This window comes from Oxyura jamaicensis, chromosome 5 (assembly GCF_011077185.1).
Source record: "Oxyura jamaicensis isolate SHBP4307 breed ruddy duck chromosome 5, BPBGC_Ojam_1.0, whole genome shotgun sequence".
Taxonomy (NCBI): domain Eukaryota; kingdom Metazoa; phylum Chordata; class Aves; order Anseriformes; family Anatidae; genus Oxyura; species Oxyura jamaicensis.
The window spans coordinates 48112789-48137813 of NC_048897.1; the positions used below are offsets into that span (position 1 = coordinate 48112789).

The following is a 25025-nucleotide window of genomic DNA, read 5'->3' on the forward strand; positions in this document are numbered from 1 at the left end:
CATGACAGCAGTAGCCCTCGGAGGGATGCAGGCATCCAGGAGTGACAGCTAACCAGTGCAGAGAAAGCATATGGCAGCAAAAACGAAGCTCTGATCCGTTCTAAAAAATCAACAGAATGCAGACTTGTGATATCCTCGTAGGGAATAGCTAGCTCCTCTCGTTACTTATTTCCGAGCTGACACCCAGTTGGTCCCACGTCTCCTGGATGCTGTGGCCGACTGCCCCACAGCTCAGGCAGCCAGTGCCGTGCCGCACAACAGATTCCCCGGCAGGGAGGCTGGCACCACAAACGTGAAGGCAGACGGGCTTTTAAAAGTGTGAATTTAATTCCATCACAGAATTAAAACGGTGATTTGCAATCACCTGCAGGGCCTGGATGCAGTCCCTCAGGCATCCCAAAGAGGCAGCTAAGGCTTGAACCCGCAGCTGTCATGCACCAAGTAGGCTGGGGCAAACATGATGCATGCACATTTCCTTTTACTGCCATACAAGACTGTTCAGATTCAAAATGAAAGTATGGTTAACAGAATCACAGAATCATCTAGGTTGGAAGAGACCTCCAAGATCACCGAGTCCAACCTCTGACCTAACACTAGCAAGTCCTCCACTAAACCATATCCCTAAGCTCTACATCTAAATGTCTTTTAAAGACCTCCAGGGACGGTGACTCAACCACTTCTCTGGGCAGCCCGTTCCAATGCCTAACAACCCGTTCAGTAAAGAAGTTCTTCCTAATATCCAACCTAAACCTCCCCTGCCGCACTTTAGCCCATTCCCTCTCGTCCTGTCACCAGACACATGGGATAATAGACCAACCCCCACCTTGCTACAGCCTCCTTTAAGGTACCTGTAGAGAGAGAGAAGGTCGCCCCTGAGCCTCCTCTTCTCCAGGCTGAACAGTCCCAGCTCCCTCAGCCGCTCCTTGTAAGCCTTGTTCTCCAGACTCCTCACCAGCCTCGTTGCCCTTCTCCGGACTCACTCGAGCACCTCCGTGTCCTTCTTGTAGCGAGGGGCCTAAAACTGAACTTAGTACTCAAGGTGCGGTCTCACCAGAGCCGAGGACAGGGGGACAATCACTTCCCTGGACCTGCTGGCCACACTGCTTCTTATACAAGCCAGGATGCTGTTGGCCTTCTTGGCCGCCTGAGCACACTGCTGGCTCATATTCAGCCGACTACCAACCAATGTTCCCAGGTCCTTCTCTGCCAGGCAGCTTTCCAACCACACATCTCTCAGCCTGTAGCGCTGTTTGGGATTGTTGTGCCCCAGGTGCAGGATCCGGCACTTGGCCTTGTTGAACTCCTGCAAAGCCTTCCTACCCTAAGAGAATTAATATAGAGATGTCTTCACCCACCACGAGTGTAAAGAAAGTGTGAAGAAAGGTTTGAGCTAATTCCAGTTGAAATAGTTTCAGTTACTTGGTTATATTGTCCTTCCAATATTCAAAGCTGAAGCAAAAGCATGGGAATTGTTGCTTCTACAAACAGCCCAGTTCTCCATGCTGTGCTTTGCACACTGTTGAGCTAAGCCAGATAAACAAAAACAACACAGCTGCTGCTCATCCTGCTTGATTTATACTTTTTTGGCTTTGCCCTGCCCCTTTCCTAGGTGATGGGTTGGGTGCCAGGTTGGCCTTGCAGAGAGATCTGGACAGATTGGAGAGCTGGGTGATCACCAACCACATGAACCTTAACAAGAACAAGTGCCGGGTCCTGCACCTCAGACGGGGCAACCCTGGCTATACGTACAGACTGGGCAACGAGATGCTGGAGAGCAGCCCCACAGGGAAGGATCAGGGGGTCGTGGTTGACAGCAAGTTGAATATGAGCCAGCAGCGTGCCCTGGCAGCCAGGAGGACCAACCGTATCCTGGGGTGCATCAAGCACAGCACTGCTAGTTGGTCGAGGGAGGTGATTGTCCCGCTCTACTCTGTGCTGGTGCAGCCTCACCTCGAGTCCTGCGTGCAGTTCTGGGCACTGCAGCACAAAAAGCTGTTGGAGAGTGTCCAGAGGAGGGCGACAAAGATGGCGAAGGGCCTAGAGGGGAAGATGTCCGAGGAGTGGCTGAGGTCACTGGGTCTGTTCATCCTGGAGAAGAGGAGGCTGAGGGGAGACCTCATCACAGTCTACAGCTTCCTCACGAGGGGGAGGCGCTGACCTATTCTCTGTAATCACCAGCACTAGGACCTGCAGGAACGGTGTCAAGCTGAGGCAGGGGAGGTTTAGGCTAGGCATCAGGAAGAGGTTTTTTACCGAGAGGGTGGTCGCACACTGGAACAGGCTCCCCAGGGAAATAGTCATGGCACCAAGCCTGTCTGAATTTAAGAAGCATTTGGACTGTGCACCTAGCTACGTGGTCTAAAATTTTGGATAGACCTGTGTGGTGTCAGGAGTTGGACTCGATGATCCTTATAGGTCCCTTCCAGCTCGGGATATTCTATGATCACAGAATCACAGAACTGTAGGGATTGGAAGGGACCTTGAAAGATCATCGGGTCCAACCCCCCTGCAAAGCAGGTTCCTCAAAGCAGGCTACCCAGGTAGGCGTCCAGACGGGCCTTGAATATCTCCAGAGAAGGAGACTCCACAACCTCTCTAGGCAGCCTGTCCCAGTGCCCCGTCACCCTCACCGTGAAGAAGAATGATCCATTACTCTAACCAAGTCCTGGGAAATCCATCTGGATTAAAGCTGCAAAGCCCACAAACGTTCTGATTGCAATATATACAGAACAGATAGACACTGAAGTGTGTTTCATTGCAAAAATCTGAGCTGCTTTGCAGCCACACCAGGGACACACCTGTACAACCACAACCCAGCGTAATCCCTCCCTGCTCAGCCTGTGCTTGGCTTCTCTTCTGTCCTCTCCTTGTACTGAAGGCTCCTCAGTCTGTGATCTGCTGAACAACTGGAGTTCAACTGAATTATAAATTGCTTATTTTTGGTCTTGCAGCAGATGGATAAAATATGTAACAAGCTGCAGACAAGTTAAGGCAGGCAAGGTTTTTTACAAACTCTACAGAGGATCAAAGGGGGCTGATCTCTGTTATAGGCTTGCTGTTTCCCAGGAGCTCTCTCCCTTAATTAGCAAGCACTGCTCTAACAGGGTGTTTATGATATATTTCACAACATGGCCTTTTCAATGTTACGGATTTTTACTTTTCAATTCTCTAACAATTTTGACTTGCATTAGGGAAAAAAAAGGAACTGAGAAGAGCATCTGAAATGTGTGGGAAAGAAAAATCCATTTCTTTTTAAAAGCATTCATCAATAAAGAGAGAAAAAAACAGTTTAGCAAATTCACTCCAAGTTCCACCTTCTAAAACTAACCATAAGAATTTTCTCATTGAACCGCCTGTTTAACTCAAAGTTGTTTTTTTTTCCTCTTGGAAAATCAGATAGCTAAAAGGATCAATGTTAAGCCTTTCGCAGAAACCATCATAACCTTTACTACAATCTATACTCCCTTGTCTTGATAGGATCATTACTCCTGAACCATGTTCCCATTGAGAGGTGCAATTACTGGATAGCTAAAAAAAAAAAAAAAAAAAAAAAAAAAGACTATCAGCAGAATTTCAAACACTACCACAATGCATAGGTTTGTAATATTAGCAAAGTGTCTTTCAATCTTCTTGATATACATACTCCTAAAACCTGCCATCAGACGTGCATTTCTTATAGCAATTTCCCTTCTTCAGATTGTTGCACAGTGCAGGCACAAACTTCCTTTTCTTCAGTCACCTTGTTTGTGTGCAAACCTACCAAACTGCCCCCCTGGAGGCAGGCTGGTACACCACAGGTTGAAAACAGTGTTCCAGCACATAACAAACAATTTTCTAGTAAGTGCTTGTTCCTGAAACACAGCCTCACCTCTGCCTGGGAAAACACCGTCCTGTGTTGAGACACAAGAGGAGGACCTTGGCTCCCAGCTTCCAAAGATCCAAAGAATCAGAAGACACTTTTGCTGCCCCACCACCGTTTTAGGAAGATGCACCTTCTTTGCCACTGTCAAGAAGATCGTACCAAAAAACTTTAGCACTTTGGACAGGTTGCTGAATCTACCTTTCCACAACTGAAACTTTTGAGTACTGCTGCTGGGTTGCCAGTTTAGACAGGTCCACAACACATACCCAGAATTCACCGGTTACAAATCAACAGGTCCTAAACCCTCTAAAGCAAAGCACTGTTCCTGCAGCCCCCTAAAGGGCAAAGATGAGATCAGACAGACATTTAAATAGCCACTTGTCACCCTGCTGAACAGCACTTAGCCTGAGCAGGGAAAGCCTGCAGACTTATTTCGTACTCCCAAACCATCTCATGTCTTTGCAGGCAGCTCGCTACTACCGATGCTGTGCCAAATTAGTTGTAAAAAAGTGATACCTAAATGACAGAAGTGGTTCTGGTCAGTATTTTTAGCCCCATGGTGTTTCCTTCTTTCTTCCCAATCCTTTTGTTGCAAGCTCTCCTCTTGTTAAAAATAATGGCAACAACTAATTATGGATCCTCACAGTTTCAGCAGGTAGGTAGAAGAAGAAAGGGATAACAGAGAAATGCTATTATGCAAATGTGACATTAATTGCTGAAAACCACGGAGCCTTTTTCAAAAACCCAGATCTCTCCACACACAATAGAGAGAATTGGTGACAAATTCAGAAGGAAAAAAAAAAAAAAAAAAAAAAAGAGTACTCCCTGAAGTCCAGCATCCAAATACTAACAGTCAGAAGCTCCACCAGCAATGTGTCTGAGATACTGCCAGTGATTTCCTATGGTGACCACTGGGCACCTTGATATTTGCTCAGACTGCGAGACCTCCTGAAGTCAGTGGTGTGTCTGTTGCATTAAGAGCAGTGCTCACAAAACAGGGAACCTGTAACTGCATGCATAGATTGTCAGCAAAAATGTAATATCAACCCCATGTGGATTTTCAGGAGGTAAGAATGAAAACACCTTCCTTGCCCATAATACTTGGCCTGGGTATAGCAGGGAGCCAGATTCTGTCTCAGCACTGCTGTAACCCCAGAGTTACTCCACTGAAGCAAGTCATGTCCTCCAAGTCAAAATCAGGTCCCTTGCAGTTAAATAGCCACTTGTCACCAGAGGCATGCACAAAAACCCAACAAACAGTTCTGTGCTAAGCAGTAGTACAACAAATCAACAATGCATAACTTCCATTACTTTTATTTTTCAAACCAAGGGATTGAGAAAAGGGCATAAAGGAAATCACAGATTGTTGGGGTACTAGAGAAGTGGTGTTCGTAGTGGCAACCATGTTCTTTCACTGTAAAGGAGTGATAAATGTCTGTAATTACTGGATTAGGGGAATGAAAGTAGAAACTTGCAGTCAGAAATTACAGCACATTCTGTAATTGAGCTGCTGTCATTCGTCGGATTGCGTGAAGACAGAAGATCCAAAAGGAAATCACAAGTTCAGAAGGCTGGAGAAACACCAGCTTACACCACCACTCGAGCCCACCCACCTGTGCTGTCAAGCTGTTCTCGTAGAGCAGACCCAGTAGACCGAGTCCCCACTCCACCCGCACTCGTGCTACCCAGCCTGCAGGAACTGAACAAGCCAGGGTCAATCAGAGCAATTACTTGCATGGAAATTAGCAGGGGGAGAGCCTGTCTAGCTGTTTAACACAATTACGTTATTTCAGAAACATTTTGAGGAGTCACCCGGTTGCTGTTACTCCTTCTTCCCCCACATTTGCTCCACGGTAGCACAGCCTATGGAAATTGCTGCACTGATGGTATGGACCACCACAGGCAGAGCACAGTTTGGGAACTGCAGCCCTGGCTGCCAAAAGAAGTGGGTGACAACCCACTCCTCGATACTGTTTTGCATAAACTGATGGCTAAGTCCATACCTGCCATCTCCTGTCACTTCTGCGAAGCCAAGCGCCGGTCCTACTGCTCATACTGGGAGGCTGCGGGGTCACTGGGAGAACTAGGTTTGGTTTCAGATGACTTAAGAAAGGATTCAGAGCCACAGATCCAAGCAGGCCATTGTCCCTACCAACTCAGTAACTGCTCCCACAGCTACACTATCCTTAATTCGGCCTTGTTGCAGGCCAGGCTTTCTGATACCTACACAGGCTTCAGTGGCCACATTCACACTTTGCCATGTACTCTTTTTAAGACCCTCTATCAAGACAACTGAGAGAGAAAGCAATTTAGAAGAGCAGCTTCATTCCGGCACTGAGAAATTTCCCTTTTGAGAGCTCCCCTCCCTCCTGCCCCTGGCTGCTCAGGGAGCCTGGCAGCCTGGCTGAGCCATGCACCTCAATGAGGTGACATCTTCAGTCTGCACAGAACCCCAGAGCCACTGGACTCTCAGCGTCAGGGTTACAAAGATCACCCACAGGTTTATTCATTTTGGAAAAGCACATTTGTGTCTTACCACTTACCACTGGAAGAAGGCCTGCTATGCATACCACATTACTTGTTTTTAAACATCGAGCTGAACCTCTGCAAACGTACGAAGGTCTCACAAGATGCACATGACATGTTCCCAGCTCCTGACTGGGCCCAGGCCATGCTGGCAAAGCAGGGCCAACAGGCAGTGCTGCTGCCCTTCCTGCTCTTGACTTTTACAGGTGTCGATTCCTTAAAGCCTCAGCCACTGAAGACAAGTGGTTTATGTAAGAACTGCATCTCCATTTATTTATTTTAAGTATGTTTCTAGTCCCAGAGGCTGGAGCAGTGGCTGTGCAGAACAGCTTGAGAACATGAACTGAGAGCACTCTCAAGGCTGATGAGCCAGAAGGAAAAAATGGAGAAACATTTCTTCAAAATCTCATGATGTTTAAACAGATTTCACGTATCAGGAGTACAGGCTTAACACTACCACAAGTGTTCAAGGCAAAGTGCAACTGGAATATTTTTGTATGAAGCACAGTCAGAAAATCACAATTGCTTTCCTGGTCTCTGGTCACATCATTACATGAAGATTGTGGTACAGAACAAAGCGGGCCCTTTTCTTTCTTGAGTCGTGGCACTGAAGCACACGGTTCAATACAGCTCTTAACACAAGGGTTTGCACAGCATCGTTGCATGTTTCTGTGAGGAAGTTCACTTCACCCATGAACTTTTGAAGAAAAGGGGGCTCGGCAACACAGCAAACACCATCCACAAGAACACCATCACCACCTCTTCATCATGAAATCCACACTACAAAATGGGATACCAAACCATCACAGCCCCAAAACAGTCTCATGAGAGACCCCACTGACAGGCCTCTGTTCAAAGGAAGGCCTCTCCTTATGTAGGCCTACATGCTTGGGCATAGCCAAGCAAGCTTAATAAACGTGACCTCAGCTCTGTGCTACCCTTTTCTCACTTAAGCCTTTACCAAATTCTCCGTCCAGCTTTGTGGCCTGCTCTAAGCTCTCTCTTGCAGTGCCAAGCCTGTCCAAAATACAGGGTGATTATGTCCAGATGAGCTCCAGCCCCAACAGCAAATAGATTCATGCAGCTGAGGGAAGGCCATCAGGGGCAGCGCATCCTTGTGCAAGAGATGGGCTCATCGCTAAGGTCAGTGAAGGAGTCAAGAGTAGCAACCACAAAAGCCTCAAGTATCAGAAAAGGTATCCATTGTGTCCCAGAAATTAAGAGCCTTTGTCCTGGAGTCTTCAATTAAATCATCATTTTCACAAAGGTTTTTCCCTTCTCTTGTTCCTTTCATGAGGACAGAAACTGTGCAATTACAATTTAATTAGCAACAAACCAGCCAGGTGTATCATAGAGCCATGATGATGGAAACATCTATTTCATCCTGACATCCCAATTTGAGGTCAGGCTCTTTATAGAAAAGCAAAACCAAAACAAAACAGACTTTGACACTTCACAGTACATTTTCTGAATGTCAGCTCATGCACCTGCAAAGTGCAAAGCAGGCAGAATTGCTTATGTTTCAATACCAACTCTCCTTTTTTACTGGTAGGTAAGTTAAAACTAAGCGAGATCCAAGGACAAGAGAAAAACAAGCATCGAACCCAGAAACATCCAGCGGCTACAGCCTTCATTTACATATGCTGTTGTAAATTTTGGTTTATCCTACTGCAGAAATTATGGTCATGCCAAACACAAAATGCCTTCTGACTATTTAGAACCGTTATAATGCTGACAGTCATAGCAGAGCAATAGGATCTAACCACTCTTGATTCCAGATGGGGAGAAGTGAAAGGATTTCCCCAGTCTGAGAACTTAGAACTGGGAAGAACAATCATTATCAGCTTACATGTTAAAGAACAGCAGAGCCTGTAGAGTCAGGATCTCCTTGTAATAAACACAGCTCACCAGAAGAAACAAGCTGAGAATAGGAAAAGTGAATGCTAACCATTAAATTACACGTTACAAACACTTCCATCCTGCTCCTTTCTACCCAGCAAAGTAGGACTGAATTTGAAACCAACTCTTGCTTGTCAACACTCCTCTTGGGAGAGCTCCCTCACCAGGCAACTGCTGTGCCAGAAACTGGCTTTCCTGGCTTCCCAGCCCAAGCGCAGGTTCCAGGTTTCTGCGTTTGCCATATGACATGTTATGTCAGCCCCAGGTTTAATCTATCCTCTCATGCTGCTGTCCTTTAAAAACATTAGCATTTCCTACACGTATATTCCATATTGGCCTTACAAGTATCAAAACACTATGGTAAAATTTAAACTAAATATAGAGACCTGGTATTTTTAAATAGCTCTTAGCTCCAACTCACCAGGCTGATTTTGTAAGAAGAAAGAGGCTCCAACTTTAAGTTTCTATTGTAATTAATGATTACAACACATTCCTCTACCGAATCAGATTTAGCACCTCATTAATGTGTGTGGTATTTTGCTTGTACGGCACAGCTGTAGTTAAAGTTGAATTAGTGTTTCCATTATAAACCCATGTTTTCAAAGGTTTATTACTCAGACACATAAGATTTAGTCTGAAATGAAAATTGCCATTGAGTGTGTCAGCTGGGAAGCAATTTTTTGTCCTTCAAAATTCGGAAGGAACAAAACAAAAAAAGCAAGCCACCCTGTTTATTAATAATTCACATTTTAAAAGGCATTGCAAATACATGTTTACATGATAGCCTGTGACAGCTCCATAGAATGTCAACGCCTACACATTCCTGCGAGATGTGTCATCTTAAAAACTGAAATAAAAGCCACGTTTTTACACTACTTGATGGGAGGGGAAGAGAAGGGAAGAAAGACTTAAATATAATCTTGGTGAAGGAAATGGTTTAAAAAAACAACACAATCTTTGCTTAGAAATATCAAAGTCAAAAAATTTTAGCAGAGGAGACTTGGAAGCACCATTTGCTTTTTTAACTTGTGGGTGCCATCAGCCTGACCCTGGCTCACTTAATAGCAAGAACCAGCGGGTCCTACTGACTTCCTATCACACATAACATCCAAGGCTTTGCTTGCTCAAAAGTACTGGACTCTGAAAGTAAAACCATGCCAAGCCCCTTACAAAAGCCATGCTGAACGCAATGTACGAGGCAAAAAGTACATCAAAAAATCTCTAGAAGCTCCAGGCTGTGCGATTGTGCCTTTCTACAATTACCTTTATGACTAAACCTCTAAGAAGACAACCTTTTAATTGTGAGGCTTCTAAGGCCACTTCTTGGCTAATAGACTCAATGACTATATGCTTATGACATGCAAATTTACAAATAAATGTATGATGAAATTACCAAATTCTCACTTACCACCATGACCAGAATAGATGCCTTTCCGACAGCCAAGAAACATTAAAATGTTATTTTTGCAACACAGTAAGGTTCCCTGATGGGCACTCTTACAGTTATTTTGACTCCAGGACTCATTGGTTTACCCAAGACATAATGTTTCCAGACAAGAACAAATGCATGAAAAAGCATGTAATAGCTACTGCAAGAAAACCAGGACAGGTGCATCCTTCAGGAGCAGAAAGCCAGTGTCATTACTTAGAATTGTTCACATTTTGTTCTTCACTTGATTAACAGAATACTCCCATAACAGACAGAGAGCAGGGAGTGTTTTTTTCCCCAGTGTTGCCCTCCATTTCTCAAGAGAGTACTCCAGACAACAAAGATAATTCCTGGTTGCAATTGCATATCCATTTGATCAAGTTTTGGAGGTTACTATAGTCTATCCAGAACCCTGCTGTTTTCCACACAAATAACCTGAGACACAGCAAATGGCTCTATCTCTATCCTCTCCACAATCAAAGCCTTGAGAAGATTCTGTACATCAAAGGCGGTATAATATTGTGATACTTACCAAGGCCCTCATGAACTCTAGACTTTTCTCTGCAGTGTTTTCTTCTCCCTTGTTCCAGGCATGAGAGTCCACCTCTCTTTTCAAAGCAGAGTTTCTTGTTGATGAAGAGGAAGAGGACTGCAAGGAGGATAACAAAGACTCCAACTACAGACAAAAACCCAGTGGCCTCAGGAGTAACTAGGAAGAAAAGTTCAGAAAGAAAATATCAGCACAACTGGGAGAAATTATCCAGAGAAAGATTTGTTTAACCACATCTGCATCTATAGCTCTGCCTCCTGTTCTCATTCCCAGAAGAAAGAGCAATAAATTTCAGCAGAATTTGGACTTGTGTTAGATGGTTACAGCATCCACATCAGGCCAGTCTTCTGAGGGCATCAACAACAGGGGGTATGTTACACACCAAACCCAATTCTGATCGAGGTCTTTACTTCTGTCACATGGTGAACTCCATCGCGAGAGACCCTTACTGACTTCAACGAACTTCATCTTAGTGTAGAAGTCCACTGGCTTCAAGAGAGGGACTCTTGGCATATACTGGCAACAAGGACCTAGCCAAGAAAGTGCTGCTGGCTGTAAACCATTCCTGAGCCTGCACAGGGGTGGCTGTGGGGAGGATTAGCTCCGGGGGAGAAGGCCCAACACCTTGTTTGGAATTTGTATATTTTCTCTCAAAGCAGCAGACTACGCTGGAATGGGATTCATTAACTTCACTACATTTACTAAGAAACAGGTTAACGTCTAGCCTGTGAGCCTCATTAACCTGTTACTTTACCCTGAAGTAGGAGGTATATTACCGAGGCACATCGTTCCCAGGCTCCAGCTGAGGTAATTCAGTTTAGCTCCCCCCGGTATCAGTTTTGGCCACACGTAACAAGCACAGTGTTTGCACCAGCTGATGACCTAGTGCTATACATCAACATCCCTACATTAAATTGGGAGAAACAGTCTTATTTCAATCCATCACATTCCACTGTCCCACCAGGTCTGCAAAAAAACGCAGGCGCCAGCAAAAAGCTTTTAAAGCCATTTCACCTCTCTCACACATATCAAGATGCCAAAACAAGGGACAAACACCACATAGATCATCCAGTGTGGACAGCAAGGGCACACACGTCAAAAACTGTAAGTGCTGTGGACAAAAAAAAAAAAAAAAAATTAAAAAAATGGCTTGTTTTTCTGGTAATTACTTCACCAAGAAGAGGTGAAGTTCAGTTGTCCAATTCAAGTCAAAGATCCCATAAAAATGAGACATCAGCAGCATCAGTGGCACACCAGGGATGCCTGTGCTTGTAAAGCTACAGCTCATAGATGAGATGAGCAGTTGGAAAGGATGTAAACAGAGCCAGCCCTGCCTGTGAAACAACCCACTGGGAGTTTACAAGACTTGACTCAGCAAAAGACTCAGGCTGGAAGAGCTGAACCATCTCCAGCTACAGCCCTGAGCGTGCACTCTAGGACTATGATCTTGGGGATTTTAAAAAACTGAATTACTACAAGGCAACGTGCCTTAACTGGAAACAAAATTCACAAACGCATAGCGGCAGCCCACATAAAAGCAGACGAGCACTGGGGGCTGAGCCCAGCGTAACAGGGGTTACACAAAGCCCGGAGCTGGCTCTGACCTCGCTCACTGCAGCACGAGGAGGGAACATAAATATGGGCTGAATTATGCCAGCTCAAATGACAACACCATCAAACCTGCATTTGCCTTGCTCTCTTCCATACGGGCACAGTCACTTCTCTGGTGAACACATTTACATCTCCTCATGCCAGCCCAGCGCTGAGCAGGGGCCATGAAGGCGGCAGGTCTCCAGCCAGGGCTGAAACTTGCCCTGTTCCCTCCAGCCCCTCAACGCCGGGTGCAGCTGAGCGATGCACCCAGCAGCTATTTTCAGCTGCTGAAGTCACCATGAAGTGGCTGCAGGAGCCAAGTATGAATCAAAGAAGCTGAGTATAAATCGAAGTAGCCATAAACCCAGGATATATATGACAGCCTACGTGGGTCCCATCGCTGACTCTTCCTTTTCTTGAGCAAAGGAAGCAAGCAAGCAACCAATAGTTTTGAACACCAGTTGTCCAGCACATGCTCAGATATGCTACAAGGCACCCAGCCACAGAAGTCCCCAGGTGCCCCTTTCTCCAACAGAGCTGCATGGCACCTTGCAAAATCCCAAAGGACCACCGCAGTTCTGGCAGGACATGGTACCCCCTGCACAGGTCGCTCCTGCACAGCACCCATCCAAGGAGGGCCACGAGGAGGTGGCTGGGACTTCTGTAGCATGAGGCAGAGGAGCTTGTGCATCCTGTCCCACAGCTTTAAGCAGAAGTTTCCTCTTCTCTCCCCCACGTTATCCGTGCCAGATCCTAGTGGTTTGTGACACAGCATCTCTGAGGGAGGGCTGTGAGTTTGCACCTGAGCACTGTCTCACATACGTGGGCAGAAACGTTACATCTCTGCACCTGGCTCCTGCTGGAAGCATGTATTCCTCTGGGACAGGAGCCACATTGGTGCTTAGCTCCTCTGTCATCAGGGAGAAAATGGACTGCACCTGCATATGGTTCTGAGCACGGGGCCCAGCTCTGCTCTCAGCCCTCAGCAGAAGGGCTTTGCTGCAGACAAGGAACTCCAGGCTAAGCCTGGGAAATCATTTCAGGAATGATTTGGGGTAGAGTTCTGTTCTGGCTTGCTCAGAACTACAGGTTACTTGTGTTACAGTATCATCGGAGTGTGTCAGAGCTTCTCGCCCAAGTAAAACATCCAGCCTCACCGCAGTGGATAATGCACTGTGCCCGAGGGCAAGAAGAGAAGGAGCAGTGTGGCACTCAGTTCTTGGTTCACACTCCGAGCACCCAAGGCCAGGGAAGGAGATGGCCACCATGTGCTCTGGGACATGAACAGCCCATTCAGCCAGGACTTTCTCCCAGTCATTTACACATTTTCAAGCCAAGCAATTAATGCTGTAGATGCCTTAGTGAAATGCCACAGTGAGTCCCCACCTTCTGCAGCTCCAGGTGAGAGTGTAAGCCAAGAAATGGTGTCAACACAGCTGGCAGGCTGAGGGCATGCAAACTGTATGCACTGCTTTGTGTACACTGCTGAAGAACAAACAAGAGGTGCAGCGTGAAGGGCCCCAAGCCAGGAAAGAGGAAATCAGAGAAAGAAGGGAGGTGAACAGGAGACATCTGGCAGAGGACACAAGGCATCACAATGCTGTTCCTGCTCCTGCACTTCCCTCAAAGCTGCCTCCATGCTACCAGATGACTGAAGGCAGAACCGGTCTGGAAGAGCAGTTGGGAAGTACTGGCCACGCCATTACCTTCATTGAATCTAGCTGGGTATTTGCTTTGCAGCAGGTTTCACAGCAGTTCTGCTAGCTTTCTGGGCACCTCCAAACGGACCAGGTGAATGAATGCAATTGCCATAACAGATTCACTTGGAGAGCCTGCAATTAACAAAACCTTAATACAATTTGCTTTGCAAGGGTTAATTTTTTGCATAAAATCCTATTCCAGACAATAGCTCTTTAATTCCATTTGTTACCAAGCTTTCTGCAAAAGGAATGTTTACTGGTACTTTTTAATTACGAAAAAAAAAAAAAAAAAGCACCATAAATTGTCTGTTTTACTGTCTATGCTAATTACATTTCATTATATATTTGGAGTAAGCTATGATTTTCCTGCTGGTTCCCATGACATTTTTCATTATCAACCACTAATTGTCTAGCATGCACACTGCATTGTGAACCAAGTAGGCTGATGTGTGGGCAGAAGTTCTAGCGAAAGCTGCAAGGCGAAAGAAGCGCACGTTATTATTATTACTATTATGATGTATTAGAAAGTTTCCACCTACTTGCATACCTCTGTGTCCTCATCCCTATCAGTGTCACAGCACAGCGAAGCACAGGAGTCCACCCGCAGTAAGCCTCATGCTTGGCAGTGATCAGCAGCTATTGTAGGAAAGTTGTCTAGGGTGAAATGATGACAGCAGCCCAAATGCAAGGACAAGTTTCTTGTTGGGGACAATGAGAACACCAGGAAGGTTTCTCAGTCACTTCCTTTGTTCATTGACCAATGCACATGGCTATCAGGATCTCAGGAGTCACCTTGCCCGCCCTTAAGCTGAGGTCAGGGCTGTAAAGGAAAACAGCACCAGATGTGGACTCCTAGAGGGAGGAGAGCAGATAGCTAATGGGGTCTTCCTGACCCCATGAAAAAAAAAAAAAAGCTGAAGGGTTTTCATGAGCCACAGATAACACTGTTTGAATAATATCAAAACCTGTAATGAACCTGTATCTATGCAAGCTCAGAAAGTGCCACAAAGGACAAAGCAACTCGCTGCACGCAGCATTTCATAAATTCCAACTGAGGCAGAGTTGTAGGAGCAGATTCTTCATATAGCAAAGTGCTAGAACAAGGAGCACATGACCACTGCTCCCAGGATCATCGTTATCAGCCTTGGACAGGTGGCAATTCTATTCATGTGCACCACACACACAATACACAAACACTTCAGAAATAAATGTGTGTTTTCACAGGATTGCAGCTCTCTCCTGATATCTATTTCAAAGGAGACAAAGCCCGACCCTTCCTAGCAGTGCTGTGAGGGAATGGTTGTATAACTCCTCCTCTTCTCCTCAAGGTGATCCACAAATACATTGTCAGACCCGCAAGCAGACTACGTGCAGCACCGTGGCAGGAGGGTGAAATTCCCACCCAAGGCAGGAGGACTTGCCCTGCACCGAGGCCCAACTTTCACACGCTTTATTTTTATGTACGGATCTACAGATAGCAAGATGTGGAAGCTCTCCAGTCCTTTTATATAAGGAACATGAAAGACTGAAAGAAACTTTTGACCTATGTTTCTACTAAATTCGGCTGCAAAATTTAATTGATCAAAAGGTGGAAGAATGGGCCCACTCGTAGCTGTTGCTGATGTGTTTGCAGATCACCTCTAAAGATTTAAGCAGCCCTTATGCCCTATGACATAGGCATGCAATTTCAAAGGTCTCAAAGACAGTACAGCAAATTCCTTTCCCTTTCTTCTACAAGCCATACAACCACAGCACCCAAACACCTTGCAGGCTTCAATGTGCTTACGCCCCCAGCAACTCTGCAAGGCAGGGAAATGCTGATTGCAGCCACTCCATGGAACGGGAGCCTCGGCACAGATTTTCCACACAAAGTGGTACAAGTTATGCCCAAAAGAGCCATAAAAAAAAGAGTCCTGTTGATCTACGCAGGCACTTAGCATCTAGAAGTACCTCAGTTTTCACCTCAAGGCTCCCAAACAGAATACCTACAGCACCTTTCTACAGATGACACCACACGGAGAGCTGCTGGCCTCTGGGCATCTCCTCAGACACCCCAAATGACCTGAAAGCCAGGGGATTGGCATTTCTTCCCCTAAACCTGATTCTTCTTATGGACACAATCCAGCAGTAGATGTGCTCAGGTGAAGCCCAACACCTCCCAGAAACACCAGGGAAGGCACATCAGGCGCATGGAGGCAGTAGGAATAATTGAGGGCTAAGAAATGAAAGGCCTGTGACATTTTCCCATAAACTCAGATTTTTCTTTTCTTTGTACAATGTCCCAGCCTCACAATCAGAGGGGAGCACTGGTAAACATTATTTTTTTCAACCTGCTTACTGACATTCAAGAAGGACAGACCCAGACTCACGTTCACAGGATACGATCTGGGCTTTACTGTGTATCTGCTGCTGGTAAGTGACCAGAACATAAAAACCTGGAGATAAAACCTCCAGAACATCCAACAGCTTACCTGTGAGAGCCATAAGCCAGCAACTGGGAGAGGCAAGTTCAAGCAGGCTTTGTTTGAGACTAGATTTTCTACCTCACAAAGGCTGCTATATAGCTTGTATATACTACTCTGTGGCAGCACTGCTTTCCCTGCAGCAGAAACACCACCCTAGTTTTGAGCAATGTCCTTGACAATGTTTGCGAGCGAGCAAACAGCTCTGTAAAATATTCTGCCTTCACCAAAAGGCATTTTCCTATTAGAAAATATGAAGAATTAGTTTTGCTGGATGCATTTCAAACAACTCTGGAGTACTAGGTCAAGGCAACAGCAAGTACGCTGTGTTTGCATACGATGCCTGATGTTCTGCAGCTCGAAGAGTCCTGGCTCTCACCCACTTCTCTGGGTGTAAGCACACACTGCAGGTACAAACGAGAAAAGGAGACAGAAGTGTGTCATAATGGACAGGGGAGCACTCACGTTGTCTAACAGAGGTGACTCAAGTAACAGTCTAGGTTTCCAAAGGATGATCCAGAGACTAATTGTTAATCTTATTAATAATTTTAGACAATGCCCCTGTTAAGCATGGTTTTTAAAATTCATTGAAGTTAACAGGGCTTTGGAGACTGAAAATGTGAGCAGCACAGCACTTGAATTGCCATTCACAGAATTAAAGTTGGTCCTGCACATGTCAAGGCTGAAGAGGTTGAAGAGGGACAGCACAAGGAACCTTGCGGTCCCAGCCATGTACCAGTACCTCCTGTCCCACAGCTGCTCCCTGCCCCAAGCTACAACAGGACGGTCATTGCTTTGAGCTCTGCACACAGACTGAGCCCCCTTCCCCAGGAGCAGTCAGTTCTGCCAGACCCCAAACCACACTTCTGACCAGTTTCCCATATGTACGCGTCCTTCCCCAGACCTTCAGCTGTGGTGGGTGAGCCAGATGAACAGTGCTGGGAACACAGGACACAAACCATTAGCAAGAAAACATCTCACTGTGCTAAAGAGTCAGAGATGAAAACATCTGCAATACCCAGATAATCCCACCTCTCTATTAGCTTTCTACAATTTCAACGTTCATGAGCATTTTGGGCTGGGCAGGGCAGCCTGAATCCTTCTGCATGTCCCACTGACTGCAGTGGTCATGCTCCCTATCCCCACATTGAAGCGGACTTAAGCTCTTTATTCTCCATGCTCTACTAAAATGCTACAGCCACCTTTTCCCTGACATTTTTTCCCCCAAATGAAAACTTACTATTAAGAAAAAATATTGTTCTCAGATTTGGGCCAACAACTGAGATAAACAGAGTAAAAACAGCAGCCTTCACAACAGCTTATCTCAGTCCTTCTCCAGACCCAACAAAGAAAAATAAGAACCAGGCAGAAAATCATTTTCCTAGTCCCCAGGTACTTCTGAGATCTCCTGATCAGCTCTTGGGCAAAACCAAGATCTTCAGAAAATTGTAACAGACTGAGTCTGGAGGTGAGTGTTCCACCTGCTATGAGAAAACCCCTACACTCTAAGTCTACATTCTGACATCTCACGTCTATCTCAATGCTCATCCTAATCTCAAATTCTGTTTTGTATGCTCCAACTATTTCCCATTGTAAAAACTTCCATTAGACAATGCAGTGAGAGGACTAATCTGGTGATGAAAAGTTTCAAAATGTAGAAAAGCAACAAAAAGACTGTAGTGATAACTATGTACACAGTTTGGATTAGATAAGTGGGAGAAGGAAACTAGTCCCTAAAAGCCAACCTCCTGCTGCCCAGGGCTCTCATGTTCGAGATGAGACCTGGATTCAAATGCAAGTCTGAACCAAGCAGGGCAGAGACTTAAACAGGCAGCTTCCGTGTGTCCTTTGACTCTTACCACCGGAAAACCTACTGCTGTGCTAAGGGACGGCTGCTTTCTCCTGCTGTCACCATGTTTTCTCAGAGAGGAATTCCATCCTGAGCAAGGACATGACTTGCATTTAGGAAAGGTTTTTTCAAGATGATGTTTTTCTTAGAAAAATTATACATTTTAACCAAATTGAACTGTCTGACAAGAATATGTTATCTCAGAAATTCCCAACCGACTTACTGTGATAGGTTTGTCTTTGATGGTGTCCCAGGCTTGATTTCAGTCATGGTACAACACAGAGTTCATAATCGGATACATTTTGTCATAGCTGACACAGCCACTGCCTTCCTGGTAGAAAGGGAAGGCTCGGGCTGTCAGTCTGCCACCTTTCTCAAACGCTCAAGTCACGCTTCCTTTTTTTTTTTTTTTTTTTCATTTTCCTTTAAAGACAACTTCTTTGTTGCCATGGTATCACTAATGCAGTATTTTGAGACAGGAAAAGAAGATAACCATGCATCATCACAGTGACACATCTATCAACTGTCATCCTCTCAAAAAAGGGTAAATAAATAAGGATGCCAATGTAGACTTTTAAAGGCTCCTCTACCCTTTTTAATTCCTCCCTTTCATACACAAATTGTAGTCTCCAAAGGCCATGCCTTGGCTTTATGACAGAGAAGGTCAGAATTTGTCTCTCAGCAAGCAGAGTCTGGGTTTATTTTTTGATTCCTTCTCTACTCCCCATGCTACATGACACCAGCTGAGGGGCATGAACACAAGAGAACCAGAGCAACAGTATGTCCACAAAATGCCAGCCTGTTTCCATGTGTTAGACCATGCAGTGAGAATTACTTTAAAGGGACCTTGATTAACTTAGCACACCAAGGTCTTGCACTCAGCATGATGGCATTCCCCTCCATCAGGTCCCTTCCAAAATTTCAGCGAAAGGTCTGCACAGCACTGGCCCAACCCTTCTATGTCATCAAAATCAGGAAGATGGCTTTGTCCCAGCACTCTCCCTGACTTTGAGTCCAGATCAATGAACCTGCAGCAGACCAGAGTGACATTGAGCATGCCAGCTCCCACGCACACCTCAGCTGTACCCTCGCATTGGTGTTCACAGTGGTGGCAAGCTGAGCATTTCAGCTCCCAGGTCCTGCAAAATGAGAAATAATGTAATTAAAAGAAAACCTATACAAGCTCAATTCATCAAGGCTTCTGCAACAGAGGAGAGAATGGAGAACAGCCAGCGAAGCACTGATGGGAAGTTGAACTGGAAGGATCCTGGGTATCGGTCAAGAATTCATCAATAAGCAGAGAGTCCTCTTGCAAATGAAAAGAAGTATTTTACATTTGGGAGAGAGAGGAGCAGGGAGTAGAGGGAGGAGAAAGGAGGATCTCAGTTAATGCTTCTCTGTTATTTGAGGAGAAAAAGAATAAGTTGTCTCCACTCAGAACTGAAGTGCTCTTACCTCTTCAAAGAGGAATCTAATTGGGATCTTTATGCTGTCATGTACTGATTTTTCTCATCCACAAAACCTTGTTCTTAGCTCCACCGATGTGACCCAAGGCAGAATGACTCACCACAGTAAAAGGCCGGACAGCAGCATTTTTTTTTTTTTCCAAAGGCCTAAATAAACCCCACTCCATCAATTGACCAAGGACGATGCAGCAGTAAACCTCTCGCTGAAGGCTGCGCGTTGCCTTGGCAACCTGTCTGATCTCCATTGCTCCAGGGACTGAAAATGTGCTGCCAACAGGAGATTTCAGCTAATCAAACCAAATCTCCTAATACTTAGACGATTTCCCATCTGTGGAGAGCAGGCTGCATGCCCACGGGAAGCGGGGCACCCTCTGAACACAGCCCTGGCTCCTCCTTGCCCCGTTGTTTGTTAGCTCGTGGTAGGCCGTGCACACCTCCTGACAGCTACAGAAGGAGATGAAAGGGAGGCAGGAGGCCATGATGTGCTGGGTATCTTGGTGCACTCTTGGAGAGCCTCCTGGAAGGCTGAGGAGACGGACAGGCTGTTAACAAGGAGACTGCCTGCGCCCAGGCAGCAGGACCCTGACAAGGTCCATGCTTTCTCAAGGCCTCAATCCCCTCTTGAAAGAAATACCATTTCTGAGGATTGGGAACACACACTGCCTACAAGCTTGGTGCTACCTGTTACAAATGTGGCCTTCTCAATCCACCTCGTCCCTTTTTCAGCCCCCATTAAACACATCCAGGCAACACCACTCATGGCAATCTGCTGACCTGAGAGAAAAATTGGGACAGCCACGTATCACCAGCTCCTGACCTTCCTAGACCAGGCAATGCTGTCAAACCGCAGTGCAGAACACTTGCTTTATTATAAAACTTCTAATTGGAAATGCTAAAAGGGCAGCTTTAGTGGCTAATTTTGCCTGAAGCACAACCAGTAATTGATTATTTTAAGACTAAAACAAAGCCTTTCTCTCTACCATTCCACCAAACGTTCCTGGCCCATGAATTTAAGGCCAGCCACCATGACAGATAATTAGCCTGGCTTTTAGGCAAACCAAAGGGACATGAAAAGAGGCCAAAATGGCAGACAGGAGGGAAATTTCTCACAGATGAAATTGTGCCTTGGAAAGAAACTTTACTTGGTGGTTAAGAGATTCGTGTCAGTGAAAAGCCCCCAATTACCATCTAACAGCCCTCAGCCCTACATCACCTAGCATGGTTTTGACTGTGACCTTTCCACACAATTGCTGAAGGAAATTGGGGGCTTTGAACAGCACAGCCAACCCCAGCATTCAGGCTCTCCTTCCCCTGCTGGGCCATTCTTTATTGTACTGCAGAAGACATTAACCCACCGCTCTCTGAACCTGAAAGCCACAGGCCATACTCTGGGTTTTGTGGGGACATTTAGGTATGGTTTTGGCCTGGTATGGAAGCTGTCTTTGTAGGAGAGGCTGCCTCTTCACAGCTCTCTAGGTCCTGGGCTAGTTACTGAGCTCAGGCACCAGCTGTTGAGGAATGGGATGGATGAATTGCTGGTATTTAAGAGGGAGCCCTGAAGCGGAAGAAGGCTGCTCATAAAGCAGGGTGTGGTTTCCAAGAAAGATCATATTATGGAAGATTTCTAGGCCTCTAGTATCGACCAAGTGACCTACGCCCTGAGAAAATATGTCCTAACAATAACAAAAGCCATTAACACAAATGCTTGGGGAAAAATGCCAGTGGTTTTCAGATTTGTGTATTTAATAGAGTAAAGAGCTTAGTGAGTACTGCCACCTTTTACAACGTCACTGTGAAATTTTCTCTACACACTCTAGCATAACAAACCAATTAACTTGTTACTAGGGCTGCAAGGAGAAGGGCAGGAACTGAAGTAGTCATTCCGCTAACCCAGGGCTCTGTGACAAGGGAGAGGAAAACAGGTCCCACAGGCATAAGGAAGTGTGAACCAGAGCTGGTTTTAATGGTCACGTGAAGACCTGGGTCCCCACATGTGCCTTCTCCCCTTATTCTTCCCTGTACCATGCCTTCTGTCCATTCCAGGCACTCCTTGGACCGGATTAATCTCAGCTCAGCCAAACTGAATCAGAGGTGGACTCTGGGACTTACGCCCAAAATATCTGTCCCTGCCATGGCAGAAGGCCATGGAAATCAAAAGCAGGATTTTCACTGACCTAATGGGGACCAAGACTGATCTCAGAGAAAACAAATGTTGGTGTTGCAAGACACTCTCCATAATTCCTTTGAAAAAGCAACTCTCAGAGCAGGACCCCAGCGCTATGAAAGCTGGGTGAATGGCCCCCTCCAGATTACCACAGCTCTGCCTCAGAGGCATTAACGAGTTTCAAAGCATCTGAGTTTCTTTCAAGCAAAATCAGCCATGTTGGACCAGTCTCAAGGCCAGAATGGAGAGCCACACCACTTAAGAGCCACAGGAAGAGTGAGAAGGGGGGAGGCAGATAAAGGTGATTATCATACAAAACACATGCAATGGGACACTAAAGTAGATTCTGCATATTTCATGGGGTTTTGCAGTTCCAGTGCTCCAGTCCAGCCCATGTGAGGCCCTGAACACATTCTACAAAACACCTGACATACAGAACCACAAGAATAAAGAACATCATTCCTTAGATGTGTTCAGACACATGCAGCCAAACTGTGGAGCCTGCTCACTATTTGGATTTCTTCAACTATCTTCTCCCACAAGCACCACGCTACTCTTAGGCCCTTTTCTTAACCTACCTCTCACAAGTACCTACAAGGATCCACGGCTTCCCCTGCACAGGGATCAGATGCACCCTCCGCTTAACCGGAATGCAAGTTCTCTGCACTTGCGTTACTCATTCTGGGTCTGTAATTATGGTCTTACCACTGCTCTGCAGCAAAATCTAAAGTGACAGCAGGAAATGGCACAATGTCAAAGTAGAAAACAGAAGAAAAGGCTAACTCCTATTTCATTATTTGCAATTTCCAAGATCTTTGTATTACCACTTCAAGAAAACCAAAAAAAGCATGCAAATCCACAGTAACAAGTACTGCTAACACAAGATTTGCTTTTAAAACCATAATTGTCACAGAAGTAACAAAATAGGAAAGTTATCTTCCCACCGAGAAATAGCCACAAATCATTGAAAACACTAGACTTACCTAATTGTTGTTACATAAAGCACAAAACAAGTCAAACCAGCAATGAAATCTCCCAAAAACACTCTTCTCACAAATAATACGTTTCACAGCTTTCTTCCTGGGGCAGGTTGCTAAATTCTTTGAACCTGTGGTGTGCGCACACGCTGGGCAAAGCTGCAGAGCCCCAAGTTTCAGAAACAGGAGTGGTGCTCTTGCTCTTTCTCTGTGCGTACTTGTTGACTTAAAGTCCCAAGGAACAAGGAAGGCTGCTGCTTGGTAAACACGTGACAGCCACCAAAGGAATGTTAGCCAGAGAAACAAGATAAAGCAGCCTAAGCCACTTTGATGGGCTTTGTTTAGAAACTACCACCTTACCTGTAGCTTTCCTGACCGCTTAGTCTTTATTTGAACAATTACCTTGCTGACAAATTTGGCTAAAGGAGAGTAAATTGCCAGTCAGTTACCACAAAACTGCAATTAATTGTTCTCTCCTGTACAAAGATATAAAATATTGTGCTCCTTAAATTCACACTGGCCTTAAATATTTTGCATCCACTTTAGAAATGTATCCTTTCCATCCTGGAATCCCACAGATTTGCTGGGAAGAGCAAAGTGAGGATCAGAGCTGGCATTCAGTTGAAAATGAAGGTACATACCATGGTACAGCCCACCCCTTGCCTTTGCCAGGCCTCATCCACTCCTTGCTCCCCAGCTGGCTCTGCCTTACGAAGCTGGAAGAGAAAAGCAGCACCAGCAGCTCTGCCACTGCTGATGGGGTTTGGGTACCCACAGGTAAAAACCGTTCTTAGAGCAAGAAGAGTAAGACTCGGCATTATTGTGTGTGCAGCACAGCACTGATCCTAACGCAAAGCAGGTCACATACCTACTACACGCCTGTGACTAGTGGGGATTTCATCTTGAAGACTGCCTCTTATAAAGTATTGCCTCACTGAAGGGAAAAAAAAAAAGAGAGAAAATGGACTTCACCTCCTGATTTGCTTGGTTTTGGTTTTAGACATTAATGCATATTTTAAAGAACGTTCTGTGATGTTCGCTGTGAGATCACATCCTGTTCTCGCTATCCACACAACTGCTGCTTTGAACGTGGATTCAGGATGTAGATTTGATCCCCAGTAGAAGGGTTAGCTTTCCCCATCATTCAGGTCAAATCCATCCCCACTGCCTCTTCTCCCTGCAGAGAAACTGAAGATCTTCCCAGGACCTTATTAATTACTGCAAAATACTGTTTCTGGTTTCTGTAATATCCCATCCTCCTCATAAGCAGTATGGAAAAGCTGTAGAATAAAATCACATCATCTGAACCCAGCTACTCACAATGCTCAAAGCAGGAGGGTCCAGGAAGGCAGACAAAAATGTAGGGAAGGAGAGGAGTACATCCCCTGCTCAGGAGCTTGCAGACCTGGCTGTTCACTATCAAAACCACCTTCCGGCCTCACTGCCTGTAGCAATTTTTAAGTTGGCTCTAATCAGCTATCAGCAATGTCTTGCCTCTCTAAAGCAAACTGCTCCCTGAGGCAATTTTTCACTCACCCCCACCCCCCTCCCCCCCCCAAAAAAAAAAAAAAGAAAAAAGAAGGCATTCTGATGAAATTGTTTTTAAAAGTTGTGCTGCTTGGCAGATCCCTGAAGAATAGTCCAGACTGGGAGCTTCAAAATAAAAGCTACTTAGAAAGAGCTGAAGAGGGAAGGAAAAGAAAAATCCTTGCTGTGTAAATGCCAAGCCCCTTGACTTACACAAGCCCTGCCATGCATCAGGCAGGCAATGCACTGTCTGGTTCCCCGGGCTGGGTGATGACTGCAACTTTTTCTGTGGCCCTTACCATTTTTTTCTGTGCTAATAAACGTATTGATCCACGTTTATTTAAATTTCTCTAGAATTATTTCTGAAGGAAAACAGGAGACAATTTAAGTCTTCCAACTCTCATGCACTCAGCTGCTTTCTTTGCTCTCTGACATTAACCTCTTACTCTAAACTTTATTCGTGAATATATCATTTGTTATGTTGCAATGAAAAAAGTAATACAGGAATATCGCTACAATAACACTAGGAGAATAAAACTCCTATCCTTGTCTACTTGACACTTCTTTTTTCTACCACTTTCCCCCCCCTCCCCAAACTGTTGCTAGAAGATCTGTGGCAGAACTGGCAGAAATTCAAGCATCCTCTCAAACAGACATAGTTTTTATTATTATTTGTCAGCCACCAGCTAAACTGCAAAAATATTCCTTTTATACCCCACTAAATGTCAAGCTGTTATTTTAAAGACCCGGACAATGCGTCTCACACAAAACTTTACACCGCTGTTTCCAAGCATCCCCTCGCCGGGAAGCGCAGGGAGAAGGTGCCAGAGGAGGATTTGTGAAAGGTGGGAGGAGGAGGAAGCTGCAGGGTCCCACAGAGGTGTCAGGAAGCCTCCTTGAAGCCACAACCCTGCTGCCAGCCCCATCCCCAAACATGCCTCGCTCTGTGTTTCAGCCCGTGCCAATGCTCTCCTCCCAGGATGTTTTGATGCTGCCATGATTTCTGAATACCCCTCAGCAC

At 45.5% G+C, this 25025-nt stretch overlaps 1 protein-coding gene across 5 annotated transcripts in view; it reads right to left on the bottom strand.

Moving 5' to 3' along the window:
• SYT16 (synaptotagmin 16) overlaps positions 1 to 25025 on the bottom strand; it is a 102370-nt gene that overhangs the window by 45228 nt on the left and 32117 nt on the right. For 3 of the 5 annotated variants that reach the window (XM_035327985.1, XM_035327984.1, XM_035327986.1), the window contains one exon: positions 10249 to 10425. In XM_035327985.1, coding sequence (XP_035183876.1) covers positions 10249 to 10425 — 177 coding nt within the window. Of the gene's footprint in view, positions 1 to 10248; positions 10426 to 13565; positions 13585 to 22483; positions 22732 to 22837; positions 22876 to 25025 lie in introns of those variants that run through there. The other 2 variants (XM_035327982.1, XM_035327983.1) reach the window with 2 other exon arrangements.